Raw genomic sequence first — 19,325 nt, 5'->3', positions numbered from 1 at the left:
ACCTCCTGGCAGGGATGGATGTGGGCTCCTGAGCTAGGAACCCCTCGGAAAGGTGCTGGTCCCAGGCCAAGTCCAACGATTTGACAGCCAGAGGGTGGCTGCCCGGCCCCCCACCACCTCAGCCCCCCAGCATGGCCCTTCTCTTCTCCCCCTTCCTCTGTCTCCCCAAACCAGAAAACATTTCTGCAGTTTCCTCAGGCATACAAGAAAACCGCCGGTGATTTATCACACAATCAGCGATGTTGTTGGCTTTTTTATTTTCGACATAGAAGTGCATTATACTGCTTTCCCCTCCTGAAATATAGGGGCAGCAAATCCTCCTGCCTGGGACTGCCTGTCTTTTTAGCCTCATAAAAAGACTGAAAAATGAAAGCAGGCACAAGATTGTCAGTTTGTAGCTTTTCTGTTTTCCTCCATCCCTTACAACCAAGGAGTAATCTTTAGCTAGTTTGCAGAGCCAAAATGTGCATCTTTGGGTTATTAACGAGTGCCGCAGCTCGGGCTGAAATCAGTCACTGCTCAGGTACCTGGGAGCTGCCATGGATGCGTCCCTCAAATCCCCGTGAGAGGCAAAACCCGAGCAAGGCCCCTTTCTGCACCCGATAATCAGCTGCTTCTCTTAATGATGATGTTAAAGGGGAGAAGCATATCGCTGCGCTTCCCCCTGCTCAAGCAAAACAAGCTGCTCTCCTTTTTTCCAGGAGAAGCAAGCAGTAATGCTTCTTATTCCTATTAGAAAGCACCAAAGCTCCTTTGCAATGCTTGGAGCTAAGCCCTCAGCAAAGAAATGTTTCTATTTCACTTGTCAGGACGTTGCTGGATAAATTACTCGTGTGTCTGATGGAAAGAGGGCTCCTGGCAAATTATATCATCGGAGAGCAGCTAATAACATAAAATAAAAGGAGCCGAGCTTTGTACATGAAATGTGAAAACACGGGACTGAAGGATGAGCTTCCCTCGGTAATTTAAAAGGCTTTAATTAAAAAGGAAGCAAACAGAAATATCAAGGCCAGGTGGAGAGCGCAGGGCGATGTTTTGGGGTTGGTACAGACATAGAGAGAGGAAGGTGTGGTGTCGGGCACCCGCACCCCATGCACCCAGGCAGGTGTCCCCACGACGCTCCCCTGCACCCCCACCTGCCTCTCACCACCGTGGTTTTCCTCCTGCAGCTCTGCCGTTCTCCCGGCCCCGTGAGAAGATGCTATTCCGATGGACGGACGTTTTTTCTCCTTTTCCCAGATGGAAGTGGTCAGGTTTAGCATCCAGCAGCAACATAGCTCATGTAGAGGGGGGCAATCATGGGAAAGTCGTGCCTCTGGGTGGACCACTGTGGCTCTCCTCCTCCCTGGGGGTAATCTGCCTCTGCATTTTGGGCTGGCTACACCACTTCTGTGGTCAACACTGCTCTTCAGAGGAAGTACAGCCTACAGAGCTGATAGGCTTCAGGGTGACTGCTTGAAGGGTAGTGGAGGCATGGGTTATTTTATTTCCCCCAGGCAGTGTCCCACATTGTGTTTCTTGCAACGTGTGCTTTCTGTGGGCTTTCGATGGGCTTGTCTTTCCTTAACCGCTTCCCAGCTACCCGTCGGGCAACGTGGCCGTTCTGATCACATTCACCGAGGAAGCCCGGTTCACCTACATCATCCTGGAGGACAGCAGGTACCTGGGCATTAGGGCTGCCTTCGGGAGCCACGGCCATGGGGTCTGCTTCCACCCTGATGGACAAATCTGGTAGGTGCAGGCCCGGTGGGCCACACGTCCTTGGAGGTGTCTCGGTCCCATTACAGCACAGGGATACATAAGGATGTGTCTTCTCTCCTGGCTTCTCGTGGAGTGCCAGGTCACCACACCAGAAAAGCATGGGCTTATAATTTGCATGCAAGGGGACACTGCGATACCTGAGGTTGTTGAGCTTGATGTCACATTGCCTTTGGTTTGTTTCTCATATCCAGGTCATGCTCCTCGCCGTAAAGAATGACTTAGGTGGCTGATTTCATGCAGTCTAAGTGGTAACGTGAGGTGACTGACAGCTTTCAGTAAAAGCTGCTGCTGTTTGAGCCTTCGAATTCAAATTTTTGCCTCCCCTCCCCAAGTCTCCAAAGTTTCCCCCTTGAAAGCCAGGAACTGGGGGAAATCATTAAAACCCATCTCAATTTTACAAGTCCTCCCCGTGTCGAGACTAATGAATGGACGCATTAAATGTCTAACCGGCTAGTACAAATCGCTTTGAATAGCTGTTGTAATAACACTGCCATTAGACTACTGCAGGTCCCACCGCCTGCCTGCAGACATGTTGGTCTCATCCATCACGCAGCAGCCAGGCTTTCGCGGCTCGACACCGCCGTGATCCCCAGCAGCACGGAAGCATCACCCGCCCCGCAGCCTAGCCCTGTCCTTCACCCCAGGGCGCTCCTGACCCCGCTGGACCATGCTTTTCGGACTGCTTCCCATCAGCATGAGCCCCAGGCTCAATTACAGCTCTCCCAGTACCTCCCAGCAGCCATAAATTAAGGGCAACATTGAGTCAGTGACCACTCATACATTTATAAAAAGCTTTCTTGTTTATTCCCGCTGTTTCTTCCAAGCTGCAGCACAAGTTAACGCTGGGCTTTTGCTGTGGTGGTGAGAATCAACTTCTTTAACACGCCAGCAGGAAAAATGCAACGTGAATGATAAAATGGCCCTGCGTGCCACGTCTGGGGGGATGCTCCAGCTCCTGGAGCCACCTCCTCGGGCTGTCGTGAGATGGGGAGTATTGATTTGTGTTTGCGTGCTGTAAATGAGGGCTGTTTCCCCACACACAGAGTTTCCCTCTCCTTTGTTCTGCATCAAGGCCGTTCCCCACACCCTGCCACGCACACAAACATGCATGACCATGTGTGGGACACCTACTCTTAGTATAAATGTTTATAAATAGAAATGACCGTGGCCAGTAACTCTCACATGTAGAAGAGCAATGGGAAGAGGGGCAGCCCGTGCTACACGCAAATATTTTCTTTGCCCTCTGAGGGCAGGAGGGTTTTGTAGGATAACCATTATGAAAATATCATCCCTGATCTGGTGGATCAGCTCCAGGCCCTGACTTGTGGAAGGCAATAATAATTACTTTCGTCACAGTGCAGATAAGAGGTAGCATTTAGGATGGGGAAGCTGTTTGCTCTGGATTCACCCCATGTTTGTCCCCAGGACCATCCTGACCCCTTGCACCGGAACCTGCTTTGACCAGGCAGGGGCGAGCCAGAAGCGCTGGAGCTGGCACGACCCCAGCCACCACGTCCACAGCCCTCCTTTCCAGCCCATCACCGTGAAACTGAACGGCCACCTCACCCTTAAAATTGTGTCCCAGGATCAGATTCACCTGTGGTTCACGAGCCACAGCAACTGCATCCACTTCAACGTGGGGTCCCGGCTCAAGGTGAGCACTTTCTGTGCCCGAAGCAGCCCACCTGAGATAAGCCCTGTTTCCCAGGGGCTGCTGCATGGGTCTGGTCACAGATTTTCAGGTGAAAAAGTCACCATTTCATTCAAAAGCAAATTTCCTGCCTGTGTGAGTCTTAATGAAATTCCCCTTCAGGAAAGCATTTAGCCAAGATTGAAACACTGCCACTGAAGGGTGAGGACAGCACGTCTCAAATTCATTTTGAAACACTATTCCCTCTCAAAACATTGAATATAAATGTCAATACAAACACAATGCTCCTGATTTTATCTAAACAACATTTCACTTAATGTGAAACAAGCATTTGGGGACAGGAACAACCAAAAGTCCTTTAGCATTTGTTGCCGCTCGGGTTTCCCACCTCTGACCCTCCTGGGATGAGGGCAAGCATGAAAGGTTGGGTTGGAAGCGATGCTCTTCCACACAGCCTCCCTCCAGGGGTTTCAGCATTAACGCTCTTCTTTTTGCTCGGGCTCTTTGCAGTTGAAAGACCCCAAGACAAGTCACCTGCTAAAAGGGCTAGAAAGCGAAGAGGAGCTCTTCCTGCAGTCCAAAAAGATTCAGCTCAGGAGCCTGCTCTCCAAAATAGAGGCAGTTTTGCAGTAGCTTTGGCAGTGCCCCAGCGATACCACTCCTTGTGTTTCATCATCTTGTACCTGCATGAAATACGGAAACGAAGACCTCAAGACACGCGGCAAACGGTTACACGAGCACTTCAGATCTGCTTTTCCTTCATCAAGGTGAAAACAGTCACTTGGCAATGAAAATAAAGCTCCTTTTTCCAAGCCCACCATGCCTACCTTCCTGTACATCGAGTCCTTGTAACACCAGGCCCACCTCAGTTGAAAACACTTGTTGGATTGTAGTTTCATCAGTGGGATTTCACTGAAATGTTACCGCACCGATCTTTGAGGGAGGAGATGGTTTCCCTCCTTCAGCTGATGAGCTGGACGTGGGGAGCTCGTCGCGCTAACAGCCACGCTGCCTGAGCGGGGATGAGCAGGGGCAATCCAAGGCAGAGTGAAGATGAGGAGCCTCTGGGTACACAGCTCCAGTTTGGTGGCATGGCCACAAACCACTAGTTTCACGACTGAAAGGGACTGATTCTTTCCCACATACTAGAAGTTTCCCCTCGTGTTTCAAGCAGCAAAGGAAACAAGTCTGTAGCACAGCCCCAATAAAACTAGGAAGAAGCCATAGCAAGCCAAGCTTTCTTACAAGAGCCGTTCAGGTGCCAATACCAGGATTTACACAGAGATGACCAACACGGGGGACCACACCACAGCGCAGCCTGCAGCGATGCTTCCCCCACAAGACCAGTCAGCACGTTTTTGCTCCTCCCGGAGCAAAAAGCAGTGCTACCTAGAGGTGACACCTCACACAAGCGCTCCACCTGCCACCCAACAGCCCAAATGTCCCTGTACCACTGCATTGCTTTAAGCATGCCCTGGAAATGCCTAATTAAAAAGACACCCAGTGATGTTATCAAAGAATTTTCTCCTTTAAATATTTAGGCGTTTATTTCAAACACCATGCATTTTAACAGATAGTCCCAACTCCTTACTTCTTGACCATGCTTTTATCTTCACCGGGACATTTTATTGGCTAAGTTTTCTACCGGCAGTGCTGAAAGACTCATTTCACTGGACTTACCATCAGATCGTTTGAAGGAATGGAGACCTCCATATGCCCTGAATCCACTTGGTGCATCGGGGAGCTTTTATTGTATTCTGAGACCTTCATATCCAAAATCTGATTTGCTGTAGGGTCTTGGCTTGGTTTTAGGGTTCAGTAAGACTGAAAAAATACGTGAGGGTAGGAGAAAGCAGCATTCACAGACACAAGGCTGGGTTTTGCTGCAATGACCACAAAGTCTGTTAGTGGCAAAAACTTTCTTCCTTTTCCTACCCACATCACTTTGCCTACACCAAACAGGCATGGTTTGAGGAAGAGACTGTTGTTTTTGCTTGGAGAACACCCAGCACAGTATAAGCTATGGTGCAGGTGTCATTGTTGTACAAAGAAAGAGAAAAAAAGAACGAGTAAATGCCTGGCCAACTGCCTTGGCGTTCACTGCATTTCCCAAGACAGACAACCCAAAGGGCCAAACCTTTTTAGCAGGCTCCAAGCATCCAGGCAGCAATGGTCACACGCTGCTGCCTGTGCCAGTCAGATAGCAGATAAATTCCACATGAAAGCAGCGTTTGTCCTGAGATGAATTCATTCAGATGACACTGCCAAAGCCAGAGAGTAAAGGGATGCCTCACACTGACATTACAGGGAACAAACCACGAGCCTTTGAACGATGCGTTCCTACAATACCAAGGGCCAGAAAAACAGTTGTGGTAGTGAGAAATGATGGGTAGATAAGCCTGCAAGCAACAGGCAACAAGAACAGCTATCAAATAAAATAATCGTTGTGCTTTCGGCCACCACCTCCCAAGTTTACTCTTAGTAAGGGCCAACTAGATAAAATACGTTCCTGTTACAGTCACGGTTTCTTCCCCCTAATAAAATTGCAAGCAAAGAGACCATTTAGTCACACAAGACCACTTGTCAGTAAAGAAAATACCAATTTGTCAGTAAAGAAAATACAAATTTACTTTATTATAACCATAAAGAGGGATTATTTCAACAATTAGCTGTACGCTCAGCACTCAGGTGTACATCTGTGCCAAATAAAGTCATTTCTCTTACTGCCAAAGAAGAACACTTCTTTTTAACAATGTACTCACTGCCTGTGCTTATAGGGTGTTTACTGTCTCTGTATTACAGTTATCTTGACAGACAAGCCTCGGGATACAGAATAAAGCTTTACTCTTTGACCAAAATAGGAGGCAACATTTTTATTTAAAAAAATTAAAAACGGCAAGTTTCTAGTCAGATAATATAAAGCATCTTAAATTAATCTTTTGAAAGTATTTACACTATTTGTAAACGTAAATATCTGAAACTGTACATGTTTAAACAAATGGTCATTTAGCAAACAGGCTGTATAAACTGATTGCTCTGCTAATCTTCCAGCCAGCTGACCTAGAGCTGTCTAGGTATTCTAGGAGAGAAAAGACCCAAATCACAAGAGTGACTACTGCAAGGGTTTACCCTTCACATCTCTTCTGTACAATGTATTGAGTCCGTCACAGCTTTGTACAGTGACCATGCAATCCTTCTGTAAAACTTTGTAAAAAAAAAAACAAATATACATATATTACAATGCACTGGACAGTATTTTACAGCCTGCGTTTCTACATATGTAAAAAAAAAAAAAAGGGCAGGTTTTCTTCCTTGTTAGTTCCTTTAGTTAATTTTAATGAGTCATGTAAGGTCCTATGAGTACCACTTACGTACCTCAGCACCACTGCTGCAACACTTCTCTTGGTAGCTTTAAATCCTACTGTTTTAGTCTCCAGCCACGTGATTCATAACAGGAAAAACATTAAATCAAAACACCACTGATGTGCATGGAAGTGTCTCCGTAATTAAAATTTCAGGAGAGTTTTTACGAGTGAGTTGAAAGTCTGCCATGTACTTCACCATGTTTTTCTTCCGCAGTGCTGCACAATAAAGATTTACACACCGAGATACTCTAAAGTTGCTTTTAGTGTTTCATTCAATTAATGGCAGAGCGGTTAGCATTCAGCTTTCCGAAATAAGGTTCAATTAATGCCTACTGATCACATCACAATGTTTACCAGTATCTGTATACTTAACCCCTGCTAACGATGATGATTTGACAGTGCTTACACATTCATTTCTGGCATCCCCTCCATGCCCCCACTAGCATTTGCTCCAGCACACAGAGGCTGTATAAATTCTAGTCCCAGCACCCACTTTCACTAATCCAACACCACCAGTTGATCTCGGGTATGGCAAAAAACACACAAAAAAAAGAAAACACCTCTAACCTAAAACTCTAAGTACCTGAGAATCTCAATGCTACGCTTTGCTGTAAAGCATCTGAAAACATGCAGTTCCCTCAGAAACAACAGAAATTATATTGCACAGCTTTCCATTGCAAATCCCAAGAATCCGAGATTCTTTACATGGAGTAAGGCTAGAGCATAAAACTTCACGTCAGGCCTCGCAGCTCTTAATCACAAGAGTACAAGAAAAAACAGCACAGCCAGTGTTTCAAGAAACGCTTCAGATGTAGAAAATAAAGTTTTCCCAGCTAAAAACCTCTGAATTATGTTCACGCACTTGGTAAATTATCAGGATTCTCAGGGGTGTTAAAAAATTGCAGCATGCCTGCTTAAGTCAAACGGTCGTATCAACGTGCTTATCTCCAAGCCTTGCAAATACCTACCACTGCTCCCATTTTATTCCCTGCACTTTACTTCCAGTGTGGTTTTGAAAGTGCTTCTCTTCACTCCATTCATCGGCTTAAAGTATGAAAGGATTTTACATAAAAAAACAGGACTTCAAGAATATCTGGAGAAGGCAGTAACTGAGCTTCCATAAGAGTGATCAGCAAAAGGTTTGTTTTGTTTTCTTTCTCCCCCCCCTTCCCAAGCCAGCAAATAGGAAGACCTTTAACAAATCAATAAAACTGATTTTTTTTTTTAAACTTTTTCCTAAAACAGGGCTAAACAGCCTGGAGGGTTTTAATGCAGGCTGGACTGCACGGGGGGATCCTTCATTTACTTCAAGCAAATGCTTTCACGTCCCCTTCACTGTCTGACATTCAGCTGAAGTTTGTTTGAAGTAGCCTCACTGGCTACTTGGACATCGACAAAAGTAAGTTCACCTGGAAGACAAAGCAAAAGCCTACATTAGACAGAACAGCTAAGTTCAGGATCTGTTGTCTCATATTTTAACCTTTAAACAGGAATTCATGGAAGCACACAGAGACTTAGATGGAGCAGAACAGAGATGCAAGTGGTCAAAACTTCCAGTCAAATCCCAACTCACAGGCTTTGTAAAATGCAAATGTCTTTTCAGCAGTCACAACCTATTGTTTTAGAATTTCTAGGATGATTTCTGGCATTGTCAAGGAACTCCATAAAAATCCGTGCACTGGAAAAAATGTCAACATCTATCTTGGATATCTGAAACACGTTTGGGATCCTTTGCGATCCTTGTTTCCCACAAATTACAATATTACTTCCGACACACTTCAGTTTGTAGAAACGATCCTCAGGATCAACAGATAAACAACATTAGAAGAAGCCAACTCCTCTAGGACAACCCTACCTTCCAGTGCATCACTTCTACTCCACGCTCCAGGATAGTTAGCATACAACCCTGTGGCCATGTTCATTGTGGGGAAACTCCTCTAACACATGAGCCTGATTATCGGTTTAAATACTGGCAGCCCATGATATTGATATCAAGATTCTATCCACACTCCCTGGACCCCTAAGGTCAAAGACAGGTTTTTGAAAACCTACTTGTTTTTGTCAGAGCATCCTAATACAGAGAATTTTCAATCGCAATCATCTCTGAGATGAAAGTTCTTAATGTGAGGGTTCCATTTCCATAAAAAACTGCACATTTTCCCAATACAATTTACTTCAAAAGAGCCCTTACAACTCTTTCCCCTACTTCCTGAATGTAAAAGTTGCTGCTTCTTGTATTTGTCAAAAGCAAGACCAACTTCACATGCAGATTTTTCTAAGCTTGTTCACTATCTGTGGTATCTCTTCAAAAAGACAATGCCCAAAAATGGTAAGACTCTGCCATGATGTTGTACAAACCAATCCACAAAAACATCAGTCACTGCCTTCAATTTAAAAAAAAACTCTACTGGATATTCATAAAAAACAAACGAGCGAAACCTTTTATTTGAGACCCTGGAGTTCAGAGAAAGTCCTGAGTTTAATCAGCCAGGATTAAGGAGGATTTAAAAAAAAAATCTGAACACTAAAAGTAGTAAAAATGAAAAGTTAATGTTTAAAAAAAAGACAGTCACATAAAACAGGGAGCTTCAATATATTCAGTACATACCTGTTCCATTGAAGGACATGCTATGATCTGGAGATCTTCATTACTAAATTCTTCCTTTAACAGAGCATGGAGTTTCTGAAACATTTGCTGAATGTTATTCTTTTAAAGGAAAGAAGGAAAAAAAAAGTCATTATTAAAAAAAAAAAACACACAGAACTAACCTCAAACATTGACCAGAACAAGTACCAGAACCCACCTCCATCCCTGCAATGTATACTATGCAGGCTGAATATCAGAGAAAACAGGACAATTTTTTTTAGGCTAAAAGATACCATTAGATTTTTTGATTTCACAGGCCTTCTCGATAGGTTTTACACCCACAGAAAAACATGCTGATGTACATACAGCAGTACTCACCCTAACTGGCTTGAACAAAATGAATTCCGTATCTTTATTGGACAAGTATAAGGACATGCTTCGTAACGTTGATGGCAGCTTTGTTTTTATTGTCTTGTAAGTGGAAGAGACCATATCGTTGATCTTTGCTGAAAATAAAAGTAAACATACTTAATGAAGTAGAACATCATTCTGCAATTGGAAATCTACATTCCTGAACAGCATCTCCACTTTACTAGGACTGATCATAACCATGGGGTGGACTGAAGGGGAAACGGGGGGGGAGACTGGGCAGCACAGCATCATTCCATCATATGACCACACGCCAGCCAAGGCTCGCCTCTCAGGACCTACTTAAGACATCAGCCTCTCTTACCCTGCAGAAAAAAGCCCCAAACCCATTTCTGCCAGCGAACACAGGCTCCTCAGGTTCCTGGAGTTGCAGCCTTCCAACTGAAGAAGTAACAAAGTTTTACACAGGCTACCCCCATGTAAAACTGTCCTGGAAAAGGAACTGCCAGGAATAAATACTGCTAGTAAATAGAACAGCATATCACCAATTCTCCTTACTGTCCATATGCTGTGTCTGGAAGAAGAAAGGCTGCACAGTCACCTGGATTTTGAATCAACCAGACAGGAATCCTCTCTCAGACAAGACCTTCTTTCTTTATTGCTAGGTATTTTAATGGCTTTACAAGATCTTTGCTTAAAGGGCAGGGGAAACATACATTTTGTTGCTTTAAACCCCCAAAGTTAGTATACTACGTTTGTTTTCCCTCTCTTTCTACAGTACCTAAATTTTCTCCTACTTACTCCTGCTTCCCACACAAATGACTCCAAGAAATAACAGAAGATCTGCTTAGATCTGCCTCTACACACATAATTATCTCCAGACAAACATTAAAAATACCCCTGAAGAAGCAGGAAATACTAAGTAGAAGCTCAAGTTAGCCCTTGAGAGTGTCTGACCGTGGAGCAGCACTGAATTATGAATGAATACGGCTGGCTTTGCATTTTAAGAACATGATGCAGCAACAGAAGGTTTCAATGTATGAATTGGAATAAACAGATTTCTCAGTGTCATCGAGAAGCTCAACTTGGTAATGCGAACAGCACAGCAACCCAGGAACATCTGAACTATTCCAAATGTTCCTACGAAGCATTCGCATTTGAGTTCTGAAAAGTAAGCACTTACCACAGCTACAGACAATAAAAGCTTCAATACAGACTCGGATTTTTTTCTACAAAAGCAAAAGCTCCATCTCAACGTGATCAAGTAATTTCGTAAGCACATTCTGCATCCGTTTGTGAAAATGCTGTTTTCATGCAAGAGCACTCACAGCTTGAGAAACACTCAATCCATTCAGCTATTGTTCCAATTAAATGCATATTCTTAAATTTGTCAGCTTTTGATTTAGAAGTATCTTAAGACATTTAAACTGGCATACAAGTAAAAACGTAAGCCAGGACTTTGAAGAGAAAGGTTGAGTTTTTAGGCATTTAGAATTTTTCCAAATCAGTCACGGTCTCACAAACCAAATTAGTCTGCCCAAGTTTTCACATTGTTATGTTTTAGAAGTCATGCATGTATGACAAATGGCACTCTGAAACACTCTAGCCCCATATAATGCAGCTTATGTTGGTCTACCAAAATGGTGAATGGAAAGATCCTTTTTCTTCTCCATTTGATGGGTTTTCTGTGGGTGTCTTGAACAAGTAAATGATCATGGCTTCATCAGCCTACAAGGATCTCTGAAGCAGTATGAAAGTACAACAAAGCAAATACCTGGTTGTGCCCAAGGTTGCTGTGAAAGGCTGTATTTGGGACCTCCTTGAGTAGCCATTGTTTTTAAAGCAGCCACCTAAAACAATTACAATCAACAAAATGATGTTTGTTTCTTTCAGATGAAGTCACAACATACTGACCAAGTAACAATTGTACAAGTCTCCTAGGTACTGTAGTTACTGAATCTCCCCTGCTCTCTCTTTTTTTCTGTGTACTGACTTAACAATACACAGGGGAAGAAGCTTGACAGAAATGCAGTTCAAAATTACAATCATAAACACTTCTCGAAAAAAAAAATTCAAAACAGAATTAAATTTACAAAGATGCTTCAGCACCTAAGGACACAAAGAAACCTCAAAAGGGATTTATACTTCATCAAGTTAGTCAAACTCCCCAAACTGGAACAACTTCAACAATCTAGCAATCTCAGTTAACCATCTGTATTTGAGGCATGTTACTGGCCCCTCGCCCCATTATCACAGGCATCAGTAAATTTAACATTGTAATCTTCTAAAATCTCAGAAAGCCAGCATCTGGGATATTTTTGATGTCCAGCAATGCTGTAGGACCCAGTTTCTGAGTTGTTGTGCTATAAAAACACATCTTCTTAGTGCAACATGGATCCGCATCACGCTTCTTTTTCCCGAAATAACAGATCACGCTGCGTGCTTTTCTCAAGATGTCTTGAATCCTGCGCCCTAGGATAGGTTCTATAAAAAAAAGTGTACTGTAACAAGACAGCTTTTGTTCCTGTCCTCTAGGATGCCCGATCTTCCTGCCTCAGTTTGTGACAGAAATTCCTGACAAAACAAGACTTGGAAGGAAAGTCCTGCTCAGCAAGCACTTCACTGCTGTAAAAGATGCTGAAAATAAAAACCTTCAGCAAACTTAGCTGCCTGCTAAGAGTATACTAGAGTATGGCTCTCATACTAAGATTTCTCTGAGACTTTTATTGAAGGGTTACATATTCAGTCAAGGTCGGATGGATAGTGCTTTTCCTGCAAACAGAAAAGCTCCTGCTGACTTTCATAGACCTATTTCAACTCACTGAAACAGGTAAAGCTTCTGAATAAAAGAGCGTAAGAGTTGCTTTTAAAAACAAACTATGCCTTGTTCCTTTAATCTATTAGTTCCGAAAATGCCTTGACAGTTCCTTGTTGAAACTTAAAAGGAATCACGGTCTTAAAATGGGAAATGCCAACACCTTCAGCTAATCAGAGAGATCTAGCAGCTTCTCCTGTACGAATTTAAATACTAATTGCATTGGCCTATCAGTATTTCAGTTAAATTAACAAATATACAACATGCTTGTACCTTTGTCATGAACTCCTCCAGCTGTTCTATAAACTGTTTGGTTTGCTGCTGAATAAACTGCTCACAAGCTGATTTCAGATGACGATCCACATCTTTCTTAGAGTCGATATAATGTTCTCTGATTTCTGGAGTACCCTTGAACAAAAGACAACAAATCTCACCTTTTTATTTGCCAGAGATCACCACCCGCTTTATGACCAATTTTTTCTTAATGAAACGAGACTGCGTATTACCTCCAGCAAGAACTGTATCAAGGCATTGTTGCTGTTTAGTCTAAAAAATCTTGAAACTGTTTTAGGGTTCAGGATTTTAAACGCTGCATCTGTGAATCAGAAAATCACTCACACTGTAAGTAAATGGGATTCAGCTCCAGGAATACAAAGCCTTATTTACTTATTTACTCATTAAAACGGCCAAGCCTCATTAGCATTGTTATAACACGACAGATCCCACTACCAGTAGGTGTGCATGCATGTGCACACACATGCATACGCACAGAAACATTTATAGTATGCCTGGATCTAACAGTTACACAGTTCAAACAGATAAATACATTATAGCAAACTAAAAAACGACTGATACCAACTGTAGCGCTATCAGCACACGAAGTGTGTGAACTCTTTTCCTCTTGTACCTGCATCTACAAGTGAAAGACTTTTACATAAGCTATGTAGTTAAGCAGTTAAACTGGGAAAACCAAGCATGGTTGCACAAAGCGACTCAGAACTGGCACTCTTTTCCTCTGTGCTTATTTTTTTTAGTTAAAACTAAACAAAAACCACCAACATATTGATATACATTCATATTTATGGTACCAAGAAAGAAAACCAACAATGCCTGCAATTAACACACCACCCTGAAATTATTCCTATTGAATTAAGGGAATGTTGTCAACCTGAAATCTAATCAAATTGGGGAAAAGAAAATCATCAATACAGTTTCCACGTAGCTTGTTGCCCCAGTGTCATTCATTTACCATCCTACACCTCCATCTGCTTTCTTTCGTATCAAAAGTAATTCCATGCCTCTGTTGCTGTATAAAACAATGGGAGGGAAAGAAGATGTGTGAGTTCAAGAAGTGCTGTCAAAGTGCATTAAACAAAAAGGGAATGCCAGGCACTTAAATGCCAAACTAAGAATCCGCACTCCTATGCAGTTAAAGGAGACTGCAGAGAAAGATTCATTCTGTTCTCTGAATTACTTCTGATTCCAAAAAGAGAGCCTAAATTCTTCCTTAGATGCCTACAAGCCAGTGAGTGTGAAAACCACCTCTCCCTGCTATATTTTCCAGTTGCAATAACCTTAGTATTATACTACTTAAAAAAAAAAAATGGAAGCATGACTTTTACATTAAGCAGTGTTTCTTTCAGATATAAATCCCAAAGTAAAATCCATGTGCAGAAAGCTTGGCTAGAAGACAATAAAACTCTTATTATCCATGCTATCTTTCTACTACAACTCATCCCAAATATAACAGCCCCGCTGGCCTATGCCACGCTACATTAAGAATTAAGCTCAGTCTACATTTTCAACAGCCTCCATCCCCCCAACATAAAGAAAGCATTTTCCATTACTTACCACTACCGTGTGCGAAGCACTGGCTGACACCAAAATTTATTCAGTTAATTAAAGATGAAGAACAAACTTGTGTGTCAGCCAGGACAAGACACCAAAAGGACGTATTTACCCTTTAACCTCCAGTCAACTAGAAACTACTCAACAGGTACGTGGTTTCATTGATGTTCAAATGCAACAGGAGAAATGGTTAGTGTGAGAATTGCTCGCTTCAGAGTTAGAAGAGCAGCGTATTAGATGGCAGGAAAGAGAAGTTATTTCTTCAGCTTTCTGTTCCAGAATGGAAGAGGAGAAACCTGATATGCTTCCCATTACTTTTTTCCCCGTTATCTTTATAAACCTGAGAATTCCGCGACTGTTTGTTTTTATTTTCATAGGGCTTTTTTTCCTGCATTTTACAAAGGAACCAAAGCACAATTTTAAAAAAAACATGTAGTCTCTATTATTCCTAAAAACAGACATGAAAGTATACAACAATACTGCTTATTGGACTTGCAATATAAAAAAACCTTTCCTAAACAAAATAAAACAGAAAAGTTCAGGAAATCTTAATTTGTTCCAGGCAAGTCAACTATGTATTTTTTAAATTAGCCTGTTAAACAGCAATAACAACAGATATTCATTTAAAAGATCAGAAGAGGGAAAAGACATTTCTGTGCAGCAGAATTATTTAGCTGTTCTTAAAAAGGAATGGATAAAGAAGTTAGGTGAGCAGCAAAAGGCAGTCAAATGCATTCCATACAAAAATAAAGAACTTGTTAGATACATCTCGAATTGCCCTTAATAAAAGAACATTTGTTTTGTTTTGTTTTGTTTTTTTTTTTCTCTCAGAGAAGGTAAGAGCAAAGCAAGAGATTAGAACAAGCATACAGGTCATTGCAGGTGAACATAAAATAAACCCAGAACTTTTGCCAGCACATGAAGGGAGGCCACTGCCATCCCGTTCTGCAGCCAGCAACTGTTTAGTACCTCTAGTTTTCTTAAGGTCCAGGGAAATTTCCTTAATGGTGAAATCAGTGTGGAAAGGAGCAATTTGTTCACGAAGAATCAAAAGGTGTTTTATTAAGAAAAGCTGTCCATCAACCTGGGTCTACAGCACAAGGAAAAAAAAAATACTCATTACATGTAAAAAGCAACCATTAGAAGAACAGCACAATTTCAACACCTTCACTTTTATTTGTTAACGTCCTGTAACAAAATTAATACCAATAATTTTACAGGCAAGCTTTTTGCATTAGTCTGTAGTGCCATTAACTACATTCTCGGATCAACAAGACCCACTTCTGTACTGCTCTGAATAGATTGCCCTACAGAAGCTACCTTTATTCCTATTTCTTAGAAGACCTGGATTATATACAGCTCTATTTCTAAATGTCCACATTAGGTACAGGTATCCATTACTGGTAAGACACAAACTTATTCTTCATAGAAGCCAGGAATTATTTCATGTAATTCGTATGATTTAGGTTGAAAAATATGAAATTGTAAGGTGTTTTTTTTTTGCCATCATTAAGATGATTTTAAAAAGCCAGAAAGACAGATAATCAAGGTTATTACAGAAACATTAACTTTGCTACTGTGCAAAGGTCTTACGAGGCATTTTTCTCATATCATTAAACACAAAGCTTAGTTAATTTCTATACTGTATGGCAAAGATATAAAGAATAAACCAAGGCCAAGTTCACACCACCGAGATGATCAGTTTTGCACTGCTTGTTATTTCAGCTATGCTTTATACTGCAAGCAGTTTTTAATCTTTCAAGTTCATGGCTCGTTGAGGTAAACGAAGGAGGATTCAAGAAGTTGTATTTGCCTTTGCAAGCTGGAAAAGAACTTTCCTTGATATAATGTTAAATGAAAGAGTAAAGAAAATAGGTTCAAATCTACAGTTTTAACAAACGGAAGTGTTCACTGAAAATACATGGTGCACTGGTTTCTTCAGGCTTTTTTTTTTTTCCTTATATGCAGAATTTCGTCAGATAATGTTATATTAACGTGCACCAACAGCAAACTGGTACAGATCCTAGTTCTGGGCCAGTCTGTTCAGGGCTCACTGTGGGATCAGTTTCATTCTCTGACCTGATATACAATGCTGAATCTGTATAAATCTGAATCATTTACATAAGAAATAGTTACATGCTCAAGCCAGAGGAAAATGTGGCTTGAATTTCTTTTTAGAGGTGCTACATCTAACAGATATTTTTCATGAGACACTCAAAACAAATACTTCAAAATAATTCTTCATTTCTAATAGCAGCTATTTTTTTCATTACTAAGTATTTACTGCTTATACAAATCCACCAAGTTTATCCTATCAAGAGTTTTTTGTTTGTTTGTTTTTTAAATAAATTTCACTTCCTGGCTGCTAGGAATTAGTAAATACTACAGTATTTGCATTAAAGAAACTGCAAGAGAAAAAAACCCACACAGGTTTATTCCAATTAAAGTAGCACGTAAGGTAAAAATGACTTGATGAAACTGCATCAAATTCTGAACAACACACATGAGATCAAAGCTTTTGATAGTTCTGAGCAGAGAATACTTAACGAATCTTGCCAGTGAAATTAATACTTGGAAAGATTTTTGAAAACTCCAGAAAAACAGAAGCAGAAGAAAAGAGAAACAAGTAACAGGCAAATTGGTAGCAGAATTGACTTCCAGTATTATTTTTATTCAGGCATCACTTGACTGAATTCACGTGAGTTACAGCAGCCTGTAAACATGATTGCTGTGATTTGTATTTTACCTTTTCAGATAGGCTTGCGTGTTTTAGAATACATTAGCCGTAACTATCAGCTAGCAATTCCATCAAGTCTCTAGGGTCAGAGCCACATGATTTCACTTAGATTTCAATGGAATTTGGAACAATTACTTCATGGCTTTACACATACATGGGGAAAAGAAAAAAAAGGAGGAAAAAAAACACCCTATCCCCAAAGCACAGACTCTGACCTTGTTTTTGCTGATAGAATCGGCAGCTCCCAGCAGTGAGTGGATGCAGGCAGATAAGGCCTCTTGCGATAATCCCTGAAACACTGCCCTCTGCAGGGAAAAAGAAATCAGACCAAAAAAAAGCGTTAGCAAAGCTTAAGCAGAATTTAGAGTTGTGGCTTGTGAAGGTTATGCTTACCAGCACACAAAACTCTAGATCAGTTAGTTACACACTGACAAATGAAATACAACAGAATAAAGCCTTGATACAAAAAAGTTTGTTACAGCACTTAAATTGGATACAGGTCTACACTAAAATGTATGCCTGTGTCCACCACCCTCCAGCTCTGAATTTGTACCTGGGTCAGTGACACCCAGTGTCAAGGTAACTACCTGGGTACGCAACTTCAACCCGCAACAGACATGAGATGATCTGAGTGAGGTGTTTCAAAGCAAAGTCAAATTACTTTGTGTTTGGGACAGGTCAGCAAGCAAATGTGACAGCTGCCACGGCCCAGATGACACACAAGAACTCGTCAAGCTGCAGGAGTGAGACCCCATGGTTGAGCCAGCCCTAAGAACGCAGGCAGCCTCTCTCAGCACTCCCATGCAGTATGTGACAGCCCTGACTGCCCCGGGAGCTGCCAATGCCACTTCATTTATTTCTTATCTTATTTAGAGGATGCTGGCAAGGCATATCAACTCTGCTAGTGTGCAGACATGCTATTTGTGAGCTATGCAAGCAATTCAAAAGTGACCTCTTCTCCAAGGGTCTAGCCGGAAACAATGACAAATAATCATTTAAGTTTAATGAGATTAATATGTTAAGAGACAAAAGTATTAACATTCTCCAGTTTCTTTTGAAGTAAATAGCATCTCGGTAGCTGTTGCACTTAAAGATATGTTGAAATGCATTAAGCACGTATTAAGTAAGATAGAACACATACAGAGAAGCAAAACCACTCACGTTATGTTTCTCAGAGACTTACTAGCTGTTAGGTGACAGACAAAAGTCATACTTTAAAGTGCAAATCTCAAAATACTTGTGAAGTAAGTAACACATTTGTTTCTCTTAGACATGAGGATTCCTACTGTCTTAAACTCCTGATAATTTAAACATTGTTTGGTATGTCAGTTTCCTGCTTTTTCAAAGATGTGCAACACAAAAAATTTGGGAACATGTTCAAAATGTAGAAGTAGCAGAGCCAGAATTTTTAAGACCAGAAACATCACCCTGTCTGACGTGCTGAAAAGTACATAGCAAAAAACACGTTCACCCAGTGATTTCAGCAATAAGATCATTCTGTATGACTGAGCTTGAGTTTTCCATTCTTTCCTGTCTCGTTCACTCCTCAGTTTTGGTGTGGTAAATAACTTAAGCATCAGATACTGAAATATCTCCATAACAGCAAAAGGAATGGATGTACAAACCATCATTTTTTTTCTAATTCTACAAAATTCCAAAATTGTCTGGGAAACAATGACCAAAATTTGTCAATTCACATTTTACGTAAAGATATCAGCAAAAAGCCTAATAAGAGATAAGAGGGACCAGTAACTGTCCATTCCTCTTAGATTAAAATATTCAGAACCGGTGCTATAACCTTCATAACTTCCCTTAAAATATTAGGTAAAGAAACTTTTGCATACGTCTATACATCTGTACAGTTTGGAGAGACACACTAGAGTCCTTCTGACGGTGGGATACCACATTCCATGCAGATCTGCTGGTGAAATCGTGGACTGGTGTCTGGGATTAAGGGATTCCGCGGAACCTATTTAAAAGTAAAATGCACACATGAAAAACTTATCCATCTTTCCTTTCAACTCACTTCATACCGGCACCACAGTAACGTGACATATTGCACCCAAACAGGTTAGCTTTTCTCTTTCTGAACAGGTCAGAACTAGTTTACTGATGTGTATAGAGCACACGGCTGTGAAAGACACAATTTTGCTTTCAGCAATGGCCCAGCTCAATCTTTTTTAATGGATTAG

General features: G+C 41.5%; 1 protein-coding gene across 1 annotated transcript in view; it reads right to left on the bottom strand.

Annotated features, from left to right (window-relative positions):
* Positions 1-6,014: 6,014 nt before the first annotated feature.
* Positions 6,015-19,325, bottom strand: part of COG3 (component of oligomeric golgi complex 3) — a 32,029-nt gene continuing 18,718 nt past the window's right edge. The window contains exons 15-23 of the mRNA XM_035553379.1: positions 18,978-19,102; positions 17,349-17,438; positions 15,366-15,486; positions 13,055-13,143; positions 12,822-12,956; positions 11,508-11,583; positions 9,743-9,870; positions 9,386-9,484; positions 6,015-8,186 (exon numbers count right to left, since the gene is read on the bottom strand). Of these exons, the coding sequence (XP_035409272.1) occupies positions 8,157-8,186; positions 9,386-9,484; positions 9,743-9,870; positions 11,508-11,583; positions 12,822-12,956; positions 13,055-13,143; positions 15,366-15,486; positions 17,349-17,438; positions 18,978-19,102 (893 nt within the window). The 3' untranslated portion in view covers positions 6,015-8,156. The remainder of the gene's footprint in view (positions 8,187-9,385; positions 9,485-9,742; positions 9,871-11,507; positions 11,584-12,821; positions 12,957-13,054; positions 13,144-15,365; positions 15,487-17,348; positions 17,439-18,977; positions 19,103-19,325) is intronic.

This window comes from Cygnus atratus, chromosome 1, assembly GCF_013377495.2.
Source record: "Cygnus atratus isolate AKBS03 ecotype Queensland, Australia chromosome 1, CAtr_DNAZoo_HiC_assembly, whole genome shotgun sequence".
In the NCBI taxonomy this organism is placed as follows: domain Eukaryota; kingdom Metazoa; phylum Chordata; class Aves; order Anseriformes; family Anatidae; genus Cygnus; species Cygnus atratus.
The sequence above is the reverse complement of the archived record's forward strand: the minus strand, read 5'-3'. Positions and strand labels throughout refer to the sequence as shown.